This window comes from Antennarius striatus, chromosome 14 (assembly GCF_040054535.1).
Source record: "Antennarius striatus isolate MH-2024 chromosome 14, ASM4005453v1, whole genome shotgun sequence".
Lineage (NCBI taxonomy): Eukaryota > Metazoa > Chordata > Actinopteri > Lophiiformes > Antennariidae > Antennarius > Antennarius striatus.
Window position 1 is genome coordinate 12028869 of NC_090789.1, and position 12462 is coordinate 12041330.

Consider the following 12462-nt stretch of genomic DNA (forward strand, 5'->3'; position numbering starts at 1 on the left):
TTGATTTTTCTTGCTTGAGTCATGTCTACACTGCATGTATGATTCTACTGATTTCCTCCACAGGAAAAACAAAGAGTTTAGGTGGGTCTTTCCATCTTGTAAAGTGAGCATAAAACACCCTTTAATTTACCTGAAGTACAGAATCAACACACTCCCATACAGTGAATGAATACAGACATTTACAGACAAATCATCTTTTTAAAAAATGCTTCATTACGCCTAACTATGTCCATCACTTTGGACAAGAGGAGAAAGTAATTACCTGTAATGTTTATTAGCAGTGACTGACAAAAATCTGCATTGAGAATCGCTCCTGGTTAAAAGAGTGTTGACTCACTTTTGAGTGTCTTTTGAAGTAAAGAAAGAACTGACAAAATGTTACAGCAGAAGATTTCCCAAAAGAATTGAATTAAATTTGTCCAACTTGCTGAATGAACTTCTAGGCTCAAACTATTTAGTTTGTTCAGAATGAAACACTCCTTTTGTGGTTAAAACTGACATATTAAGGATCATTAAACTTTTCATTAAACTGGCATGTTGAAAAGTGGTGAAAATCTTCTGTAACTCTAGAATGAGCTTTTGACCTATTTTAAAAACTGGGAGTGAGATAAACAGACTATTGGCTAGATTATGGATACTGCAGGATTAAAAAATTTTCAGAGTTTGACCCGCATCAGGGCAAGGAGACAGAACACGTTGACCTCTGCTGCTTTGATTTTGATTGACCTCGCTCTCTTTTTAGATGTCTCACGCTAAATCACAAAACTACCTCTAAATGTTTAGAGGTTAAACATTTTTGTGGTCTAGAATTTACTTGAGACTGAGGTTTTTCAGGCTTTATTTGTACTGAACTGATTCTAATTTGTGTTAAATGAGTAATTGCCTAATGTAAAAATAAATAAACGTGGTTGTCCGTTCCTGTCTGTCCTGTCATTGTGGTGCTTAGGTTGGAGGTACCAGAGAGAGCCCGTTAGACTGGGCTGCAAGTTGTCAATCTGTCAGACTGAACTTAAATTTCCAGGTAACAGCTTCTGATTCTCAGAGTGAAACAAGCAGGGCCAGGAGCTATGGTGCACACAGTGGTGAGAAACTGAAGAGGGAGAGCCATGACTTCCATGGAACAATAGTAAACTCCAAGTGATGTGTACTGTACCTGCAGACAAAATGCAAAATGCTTCATCTTTTGCACCTGGGGCTTTTGCTCTGAGGGTGTGGGACATGTTTCAGATGAAATTTGTAAAAAGGTGCCTCCCACTCCTCCCTTAGTGTACTCGCTCATTTTCCCTCAGTTCTGTATGCTTGTAGGATCAGAACCGTTATTTGATTTTAAGGACACTTGACAGAAAATATTTAACCAGGGAGGAATAATAATCCTTCAGATAACACTATAAACAAAGTGAGTTTGAACTAACGGTTACTGGTATCTGATGAGGGGCTGCCTGTCACTTAACAGCTCAAATCCTTATTTGGCTTTGTATGACTTCTGAAAGTCTGTAACCAATGACTCTTGAGACAAGTATCTATCTGTGCACCTGTGCTGGACTTTTTAGACAAAATTATCATGTGTGTGTCAATATTTCAGTTTTAAATACTTTATCAATTTTAAAGCACAATAACTATTTCAGTGACATCATAACATCCAAATTTCTCATTCTAAAAAAATAATAAAACCGCAAAATTCACCAAAAATGCTTAGTCTTTGACATTTGACATTTTTTGTTTCATAAAAATACAATTGAAACAGCACTTCGGTAACAGAACTCAAATATTTCACAATTTACTTGACTGTTACTCGTGGACTAATCCATTCCACTGCATCCATTGAGACATTGTGGAAAGAGAATGAAACATCTTACAGCAAACCTCTTATTACTTGTCAAGTTACAGTAGAAACCTTAAGATTGTTTACAGCTACGGTCGACTGACATCACAAAAATACAACAGCCTGGCTTATTTAAGGCCTGATCTGAGTACAGCCAAAGAATGGAAGTGTCACTCAAATTACAGGAGTATTCACCCGGACTTCTCATGGAGGAAACAGCGATCCCTGTTCTCTGCTGCTGCTTTGAGATAAGCCACTTGATGCTAGTGACCAGTGACGTCTAAATCAGTGTCTGAAGGGAAACAATAATCACACATCATGTTGCAGACGTTTGGTTCGCGCAATTGGGAAAGAGGTTTATCCAAGATGACCATGGACACCCTGGACGACCCATGGGGACAAATGTGTCACCAACTACAAAACCAGAAATAACCCTGCTGCTGAATGAAGCGCATGGGTCAATGCCCGGCTCGCAGCCGGAGTCACACCTCTGACATTCTCTTCTGCATCCCAGTTAAATACAGGAGCAGTGAGAATAAAACGAGAGATGCACTGAATTGGAGGACCCCCTTGCAATTGTTACCTTGCACACACCTGCTGACAAACAAATGCACATTAGCGCAGCAATGAAAGTCTTCAGTCGACAACAGTTTCCACTTTCTCCATGGCCATGCTGTCAAACTGAGAAGCATCATAACAAGAGCCCAAGCTCAAAATTATCAGGAAGTGACTACTGTCCAATCACATGTCCAGCAATTCGTTATCGCCTTTGTGTGTAACTTTGTCCCTGCTGACCACTGACAGCCTTTTATGAGCACAGTCGATCAAGTCAAAACTAAACAGTGTCTGCATATCAAACGACCTGCAAACTGGTCACATGGTGCACTGCCTTCCAATCAACTTTTCTAAACTTTGATCAACTTCTACACAGAACGATTCAGGTCATTATTGTATTTTCTTAAAAAGCTCATTGTGGATTCTAAATTTAAAGTTAAAGACAGACATCAGATGTCTTTTCAAATAATGTGAAACTATTGATATAACTGTCTAATACTATCTAATTGTAATTTCCAATCTCTCTCTCTCTCTCTCTCTCTCTCTCTCTCTCTCTCTCTCTCTCTCTCTCTCTCTCTCTCTCTCTCTCTCTCTCTCTCTCTCTCTCTCTCTCTCTCTCTCTCTCTCTCTCTCTCTCTCTCTCTCTCTCTCTCTCTCTCTCTCTCTCTCTCTCTCTCTCTCTCTCTCTCTCTCTCTCTCTCTCATAAACATACAGTATATATACACACACACAAGAGAACTGCAAGGAAGTTCATTTCCCACCTTCTATCATCAACGGCTGCACCAATTTAAAGGTTAACCACTTTATTCCATAAGCACAAACACACCATACGTCATGTAAATGGAGCCTGGAGTCTCACACGGGCTCAGAGACGGATATTACTATGCTAATCTGGAGCATTTTAGGAGGTAAATGTCAAAAGAAATGAATTACCTTTACATTCCAGCCTACCCTGATGCAACAGCCAAAGCATGACATTTGTCCATGGAAGAACTTGTTTTCTCTCAATGCATTTTCAATATGCAACACCGGCTACATAGTTATTCTGATCAATAGCTACGATCTTGTGTGGAATGGATCTTGTGGAATGGGAGGGTGCTCTGTCAAAAGTGTTTGATCCTCTTTTGTATGCTGTCATTACGGTCCTCACAGATGATGCAGCCCAGGATGAAACAGAGGTTTACATCAAAAAGGCTGAGTTGGAAAATGCTATGCCGTCTGTAGCTGTCAGCAGATTGAAAAAAGTTCAATGCCGCTTGCAAACGATGGATGGATGGCTGGTGACACGTAGAGCATAGAGCAGGTCACAGAGGCTCCTGAGGCGGCAACGAGCACACACAAATACACCCACAAACACACATGCACACACACAGCCACGCCAGACACAAATACACACAGCTGTCAGGGGCAGACGAAGATCATTCACAAAACACCCACCCCACCCCTCCTCCCTCCGTTCCTCCCTCCCTCCCTCCCTCGGGTATCACTGACACCGTTTCTCAGTCATACACACACACACCATCCAGTCTCACACACAGACACACACACAAAGTTGCCGGGAGGCAGCATGCTGTCCATGTGGCCTGTGGAGAATCATTACTCAGCAGAGCAGACTGAAGAGCCCAGAGTGAACTTCCTTTCTGAGTGCTCCGTTTCCTCTTATTCACGGCACCACCCCAACCAAACGGTCAAAACGATAGCTGGAAGTTGTTCCCTGGGTCGTTCGAGAAAAATGTACTGCGTTGTGTGACTGAGGAGGATCAGAAAGCCCATGGCCTGCTGTCACAGACCTGCATATCACCGTTTAGTGAATGCATCCACGATACACTCAGTGTGGTCCACTGAGTCAATCCTGATCCAAGAGGAAACAGTCATTTAGCATCACTTCAGTTACAAAAACAGCCAGTCAGAGCTGCTCTAGGAATCATTCTCACTGATCGTTCAGCCATTAGTTATCAGATTGTATAAAAGCATCAAAATAATGACGTCACTTTTTCACTACACAACTGCAACTACACTTATTATCATAATGAGTGATCAACAAACTTTTAAGTGGAGTATATATCTATTAAATGTTAAAACTGTGTCTGTGACAGCATCCGCCAGCACGTGTTGATTTCTTCGAATGACTTGTAAATGTAAAACACAAAGAAGAAAATGCCGCCTCATCACATCAGACAAATTAACAACAGAAGAAATGTTGGTTTGATAGTCACAAACACAAAGACTAGCTGTCAAAATAGTTGTCAATTGATTTTCTGTTATTTTGATAATAAATTAATCAGCAAATAATATGAACTTCAACTACAATACTAGGTAACAATGATGCAATCTATTCATCACAAGAAATGGTGTCTGTCTTGTCTAACCAACAGTTTAAAACCAGTTCTAAATAAAACAGACTAAAATGAAAAAAAAATTAAGTCTACGCATTTCAGAAGGTCAAACCAAATTAAATAATACAATAGAGTAACTTCTTAATGATTTTCTATTCATGTAATACAAATCATGAAACAAACACTAAATTTGCAAACGAAACATCTAATCGTTTCCGCATTAATATAGCAGGTAATTTTGGTGGTTTGGTGGTGAATAAATCATCAGACGTGTCCTCAAAAAATTATTTGGTCTAAAAAAATGTATGAAACTCTCAAAAAGTCCCCTTTTACAGACAATATAGGTTAGATAAACATTTTTTGAATATTAACTTAAATAACCTGCAGATAACGTGATAATAAATTTAATTTCTACTGATCTTCCTTCAGCTTTTTCCCCCCTGTGAGATGACTTCAAATCCCATGTTGAAAAAAACACTTTTAAACAAATGCCAAATTTTCCCAAACTCAACATTTCTGTGTATGTAAATCCATTTGCTGTGTTATTCCATATTGACACTGTTTTGGCACCGTCTTTCCAGTTTGGGGTTTTTCTTGTTCAGCTGCAGCAGAGCTGTGTGTCTATTAGCAGCAATCAATTTAAAACAGTAGCTTCTGTGTTTTGTCATTATGTTTTCCACTGTTGGAATTCCTCAATGAAATAACAACCAAGTGCGTTTGATTATGACTCGATCCCAACTCAATTTGGGAAGTTAGCCTTGCGGAGCTGAGAGGGCATCCCTGGTGGCTCCTTCCCATGTTCTCACGTGAAGGTAAACACCTGGTGTTACAGCATCCTGAACAAACCCACTACCATCTACTTCAGGGGATTTCTTTGCATGCAAGTCACAATAAAATTGATAATAGTATCCCTCAGCCACTGCTCAGTTAACACATTAATTCATCTGCAGCAGGTGCCCCAAGGCAGGTGGAGTGGCCCCAGGAAAATAAACGAAAATCCATGCCATCGTTATAGGGTGCTATATTTGCAAATTAAAAATCCTATAGTGTTGCTGCTAATGAATGTAGAGTAGTGTTTCACAAAAGTACAGCCAACAACACTCATCACAGACAACTCTCCACCTGAATATGTTTACCAGCTGCCAGAGGTTCTCTGAATAAAGACCATGTGTGCAGTCAGAGACATTTCCATACCATGATCCAACATGTTCCAAAAATAGAAACTGTACATTTCATTCCTCTGTCCATTTGCCCTCCCCAAGATACCTATCCTCCATGTCCCATGTCTGGGATCATACCCATTCAGGTGATGGGTCTCTGCAACATGCGCACCCAAAACAAGTACGCTTCAATCATTTCAAATATTCCAAACTGAGCAACAATTGAACACAGCCTATTTACCGACAGAAAAAATAAAACGGTTTCTCCTTTAAACAACAATTCATTAACCAAACCATTCTTAATAATTAAAAATAAAAATTAAACATTCCTTAGCAAAAAACTGTCTGTGATGAAATGGGAAGCAGAATAATCCATAGGAAAAACATGCATGGAAGAAAACACAGGGTATTGTAATGACACCCTTGTGTGAATCTGTGCTTGAAATTTAATTCAGATCTGTTACCTAACTGCCCCCACAACAGATACTATACACATACTTTGGGCCTAATTGTAGTGGATTTATCTGCACCCAGCTCTGGTCTACATTTACCCGGTACACCAAATATAAAACTCTCACTTTTCATTCTGTCGATGGTCCAACCACAAATAAAAACTCAAACCAGTCCGAGTCCACGTTCTCACTCAGTAAATGAGTATCGAGTCTGGTCCAAACCAACAACTGACTGTTAAGAAACTACATAAACTAAACGCTACATACAAATGATTAGCAAATGAGGTTGTTGTTTAAATAAGCCAATGTGTGCGTCACAATAAATAATAACTTCTCAGTAATAACATGACCTGCAATAGATGCATGATGGTTAAAATCCTCCTGGTGATTTAAAGCTTGACTGTGAAAAATATCTGTATAAAAGGACCAAAAGTAGTTTCAAATGAAGAATCCATCCAGACAACCTGCGATGTATTATTTGACTCTGGTTACCTATAGTACACCTCACACTGGAATTGGTTATTGGAATACTATTCAAGAGAGAAGAAATGGAAAACAGAAATGATAAAGAGAAATCCAAACTGCCCCCTCAGCAGCAGTGAGAGGCACTACAGGGAACAAAAAAAAGAAATGAAATGTGACATTTCTCATCTCCTTAGGTACATTTTTGTCAGAATCAAAAATCGCTCCAGTTTGTGTCGTCTATAGCCACTGACGTCAAAAAGATCCAGGAATTAGCATTAAAGCACTTTGCACCAATACCTTCGAGAGCACAGTCTATGATTCCCACTGCTGTGACACAGCAAAGGATCTGTCAAAATGTGTGAAAAGCCCTAAGTTTTATGCAACAAGTGGTGGAATCACTTCTCTAGATGAGCAGTCACGTTTTCTTTCAAGTCTTTCTATCTAGAAACGAAGTACGGCGATAGAGATGTTCCACCTTCCTGTAGAAATAAACCAATATCCCAACAAACTTACCGTCTGACATTTGTCTCTAAAGGTCATTTATATTTGAAAGTAGGTGCCTTGTGTAAAATAAAAAACATCATGCAGTGCCAAAATTATTCAAATATTAGGAGAATGCTTGTACAAAACTGCAATTTGATGAGTGTGAAACAAAAACTTGAAATCACAGATTAAAATTCAAAATGATAAAAACAGCTATTTGACAACACATGCTTCCTGACACATGACACTGTAGAATAGAAACATCACACATGTGGCTGTTGTCACTGGAGAGAAACGTTAGTAAGCACTGCTGACAAGGTTACACTCTGCATGTGGAAGCAAATTCGTACAATTGCAAGCCTGCTTTAAAAAAAAAAAAACCTGCTGTGACATTTCACTGACACCTTTGTTTGCTTGTAAACAGAACTGCAACCCATCCGACTGTCTCACACACGTCTTCTCAATTCCTGATCTGGAAACAGTGGAAAACACAGTTTTACATGGGGGCTACATGACCACACCTACTCTATCTGCTGTACCAGAATCAGTTTTATTGAATGAGAAGAACACAGTCTCCCTAACGGCCAAAAACTTCATGTACATGTCTAGAGTTGTAAAAATGACAGTAAAAATGTGACTCAGGACAGGACAGCTTAGGGTTAAAAGAAATATAAAAATAAATATACATGGTGGATATACTCGAGTACTATCATGCAAATTACTGCAGGGAAAGGAGGAACACAATGTGTTTTCATATGCTTTCAATGATTATAAGTAGTAGCGAGTTATTATTCTGAAATTTACATTGTGGTTTCTTGCGTATATTTCTGTTCATTTGACGTTTTTTTTTATTACGCAGATATTACAATTTCACAAATGCATCAAATGTTGTCAAATTAAATAAAAACTCCACACACACCAGGCTGTGTGTGTCTTAACCAGGTGAAGGATGGAGGCTGGCAGAGGGGGCTGTTTTTCTGCAGCCTTCCATTAGATGCAATTATAAAAGGCCGAGAGCAGAGGGATGGGGAGCCAATCAGATCTCGGCTCGCATGTCAACCTAAGACCAACTGTCTCCTGGCTCTGACAGGAGGATTTTACCTCCATAATTCAAATCCCAAAGCAAAGGCAATCTGCACTTTGCCAACTCCAAACAACGGGGTCGTGTTTACCAGCAGGAACGACCGGATCGAACCGAACCCGAATGAATGAAACCCTCCGCTGGAGGTGAATCAGTCGCGGTCACAATCACACCGATATGAGAGTAAACACTTGTAATTGTTCCCATTTAGTGGACAGTAAGACACACACATTCTGCTTCAGCAGTGCAGCAGCGTTCTAACAGGAAGAAGGGTCTTTCCTTAATGATTATGCAAATGTCATTTAACGGCCATCGCTGTCATTTGCATCTTGTTTATAGCCCGACAGGCGGTGACACAACTTTGATAGCACGAAGTGTGTGGGGGGGGGGGAGCCCAGCATCGAAAAAAGAAGCTGTGTTCTCACGGGAATAACTGCACTTCAATCTACAACGAGAATGGAGAAATAAATATCAGCTCATCTCCCTCTGCACGCACTTTCTCCTGACAAACTCTGGCTCTACTTAGTCAAACTCCTGCCCTGCACCGATCAGGGGACACACACCAACACCCACAACTCGGAAAGTTATTTCAAACACAATATAAGGCTTCCTTCTCTGTCTAAACACTATTGCAGGGGGTGGTATTGGGAGAAAGAGAGAGGCAGCCATTTTAGAGCTCTTGCTACATAGACAATGGCTGGTCCAATGCAATCTAACCTCTAAGAGCTCCTCCAGAGCTGCTGAGAGACTCTAACTCAGTCAAAGTCTGCCAGAGCAAGACGTGAAGTTTACCTGGTTTCTGCTGGGAGGTTGTCCAGTGTTTCCCGGGCTCATAGGAGGTGGATGATGGGTCCTTTGTTGCCAACCCGGATGGACCCCTCCATACTGACTACTGCCCACATCTCCTGGTCCCTTGTTGGCCCCTTCCTGATTGTTATAGTCTCCTTGGGGGTAATTCGGGTAGCTCCTGGCAGAGCTGGGGGATGTCAAAAGCTGATTTAAAGTTGGCGTGGATGTAGGTTGTTGGTTTCCCATGTTATACCTCTGATTATTGTAAGAGGCAGCCATAGCTGTGGTTCCTCCTGCTGGCTGTTGCTTGCCTGGCTGCCCCCCAGCCGCCGGAGGCTGGTTGTTACGCGGGGAATTCATGGCCGCGTATCCTTGGCCCTGATAAGAAGTCCTGTTCTGGAACGGGCTGTAGTTGTTGTAATGGTTAGGGTAGCCGTGTTCGTGTGAATTTGGAGGGTAAGGGTCCATCATGCCCGGCCCCGATGCAGCTGCCATGCCAGGGCTTTGTTGTCCGCCATGTTGATGAAAAGGGGCCCGGCTGTAGTGCTGGTTGTAACCGTAAGGAGGTGGAGGAAAGGGGCCCGAGTGGTGGTGTCCCATCCCGGGATGGTTATTCCCTTCGGGCCCGCCGGTATCATTCTGATTACTGCTATTATTATTTACCCTAGGCAAATTCCCGTTGCCGTTCTTCATGTCAGGATCCCCTCCTCCCCCAGCATTTCCAGTATCGGTCCCGTCCTGCAGCTCCTTCTGGCCAGGAGATCCACCGTCAGGTCCCGGTTCCTTATTTTCATGCTGTTTCTCTCCCGGTACCGACTCCTCCTGTGAGTCCCGATCCGGCTTTTTGAGTTCGGATGGCGGGCTAGTGTTGAGAGTGGCGACGCTGGCGACCTGAGCGGCCATGATATCCCTCTCTCTCTCCCCCACTCGTTCTCTACCTCTCTCTCTCTCAGCACGGCGACTCACTCACAATCAAACTCCGAAAAACCATTGAATATAAATACAATTATATTTATAACAACGTACCCGTCGTCCCGGTTCATTCCCCCCTTTGCCCTCCGCCCGGACCGGTATCCGGTAATCCACCGCGACTCCGTTTAAAGTTAAAACAGAGAGGGAAAGTTTGTGAAAGAAAAAATATATAAATACAGAAGCGGGGAAATGAATTTCACCGACACAAGTGAATGTGAGTGTGTTGGAGGGGGGGCTTCTGTTACAGAACGAGAGCGCGAGCTAGAAATCAACCAAACCAGCACGAGGCTCCGCGAGACACAGCCATCTTACCGACCTGTCGCGAGAACACGAAAACCTGGAACGGAGTTTCAGCGAGAACTGGATCCGGACTGAGCCGAACGGCCGCAACATTGTTTATACAGACATTAGAGCCATTGTTGTGCTGTAAAAGAGAGCTAATGCTTACGCTACGTTCGCTACAGCAAATAGAATCGAATCATTTCGGGGTTTTCTCTTTAAATTTTACTCATATTTGATGCTTTTTCGAGCTTTACTGAACACAAACCACATTTGAGTCTATTTGGATTATGTTCGCATTCACAAATCCTCACTGTTCTTTTGAGAGCTTTTGCAAATCTTTACAGCTTTCTTTTATGATTACAAAATTAACTTAATCTAATTTAAAGACATCTGTCCCCAGAAATGGCTGGATATACATACAATGATACTATTTCAGAACTCATCTGCACCCCCACCAACAACAAAACATCATATTTGTAAGATGACTTGTGCTGTTCAAAGCACAATGGGCATGCCAGCAGCAAATGTTTGAATGTATGGTTTGCTCTTGAAGATGGCAAACAGTCGTTGTGAGCCGGTCATGGTTCGTGGGGCAAAAGAAGAGCTGATTTTGAGAAAGATTTGGGTAAATATTTAGATTGTGGATCGCAGTCTTACTTTCCTTGTTAGTAAAACATGTTATATCATATATTACGGATAAGCACTGTTAAAATGCTGGTACAATGACAGAACAGACCACCTCTTTAGGCGATACAAACAGGAATATATACTCTCAAGAATGTTTTTTTCAGAGACTGACTGGTAAACAGTTGTTACAGGGTTTGATGTGATACAACCTGGAAACTATTTTCCAATTGTGCAGATTTTAATTCCAAGGGCAGTATTGGAGGTATGCTCTGAGTGCTTCCTAGTTATAAAATGTTCTCTTTGTTAGTTAGTTTATTTCATTTTTGGATGGCAGGTAAAGCTGTAAAAGACTAAATTCTAAATCGTGCGCTTGGATTTATCTTATTCTTGCTATTTGTTAAGAGCATCAACTTAATAAATAGCTGGAATACTGTATATATTTGTCCGTATAACTAAATGGACTTTCTTCTGTTCATTACTTGTAATTCAAATAGAATTTTTATCTGAATAACTTTCATTCACAAGGCCTCTGTCTACATCCTCTAAATGGGAGACTTTGTGTATATGGTTTTCACTTATTAAACAATCAGAATGGTCCTTCGTAGACCATAATACTCTGCCTTGAAGTCAACCATAACTATTTACCCATGCAGAAATAGCTTCATGCATGACTGTGTGTTTCTCTTTGTTACTCATGTGTGCACTTTATCATCTTAATCCGTTAAAGGAGTGGAACAAAATAGGCTTCTTCTGTTTAAAGTGAGCTAACTGTTGGAAGTGACTGCTTCCATACTGCATCTGTGTCTTACAACAGCAAATAAGAGATGTGAGTGGAATGGAGGAAAGTCAAGTAAAAGCATGAAATCACAGCCTTTCCATGTCTGTGAAAAAGAGAGATAGAGAATGTAGAGAGATAGAGGATAGAAGAGGAAGAAAGATGGGGGATGGAGAGAGCCAGACAGAGCAGGAAGTGAAGATACTAAAAGAGAAACAGTGATGGTGGAAAGGTATGAGAGACTATAATTCAACATGCTATAAGTTAAAAGTCAAATCTCTCAGAAGCACTCGAGAACAGATTCAGTGCATGCATAAAGTCGTCCTTTACAATTATTGAAAAAGACATCGGATGTCTCTCCACCACTCTCTCTCTCCCTCCCCACCCCCTTCCTTCGTGCGCTCTGCCTGCCTGCCTCGCACTCTCCTAGCAGCAGCAGCAGCCTTCATGTTGCTTTCAAAGACTGTCGTAATTTTTGCCACTTAAAACGAACCAGTCGCTGAGTGTGGAATTTAAAACTAAACGTCCAAGGAAAGTCTGAAATGACCGGACTAGTTTAGCTGCTGTCACTTTCATCACAGCTCGTTATATGTATAAATCCTGAATGTATTTATCAAATCACAGTGATAGACAAAGCAGTGTGCATTGCATTATGTAGTCTA

At 41.2% G+C, this 12462-nt stretch overlaps 1 protein-coding gene across 1 annotated transcript in view; it reads right to left on the minus strand.

Annotated features, from left to right (window-relative positions):
* The window catches only part of arid1ab (AT-rich interactive domain 1Ab), a 50582-nt gene extending 40177 nt beyond the window's left edge, over window positions 1–10405 (minus strand). Inside the window, exon 1 of the mRNA XM_068332636.1 lies at window positions 9148–10405. Within this exon, the coding sequence (XP_068188737.1) occupies window positions 9148–10047 (900 nt within the window). The 5' untranslated portion in view covers window positions 10048–10405. The remainder of the gene's footprint in view (window positions 1–9147) is intronic.
* Between the last annotated feature and the right edge of the window lie 2057 nt (window positions 10406–12462).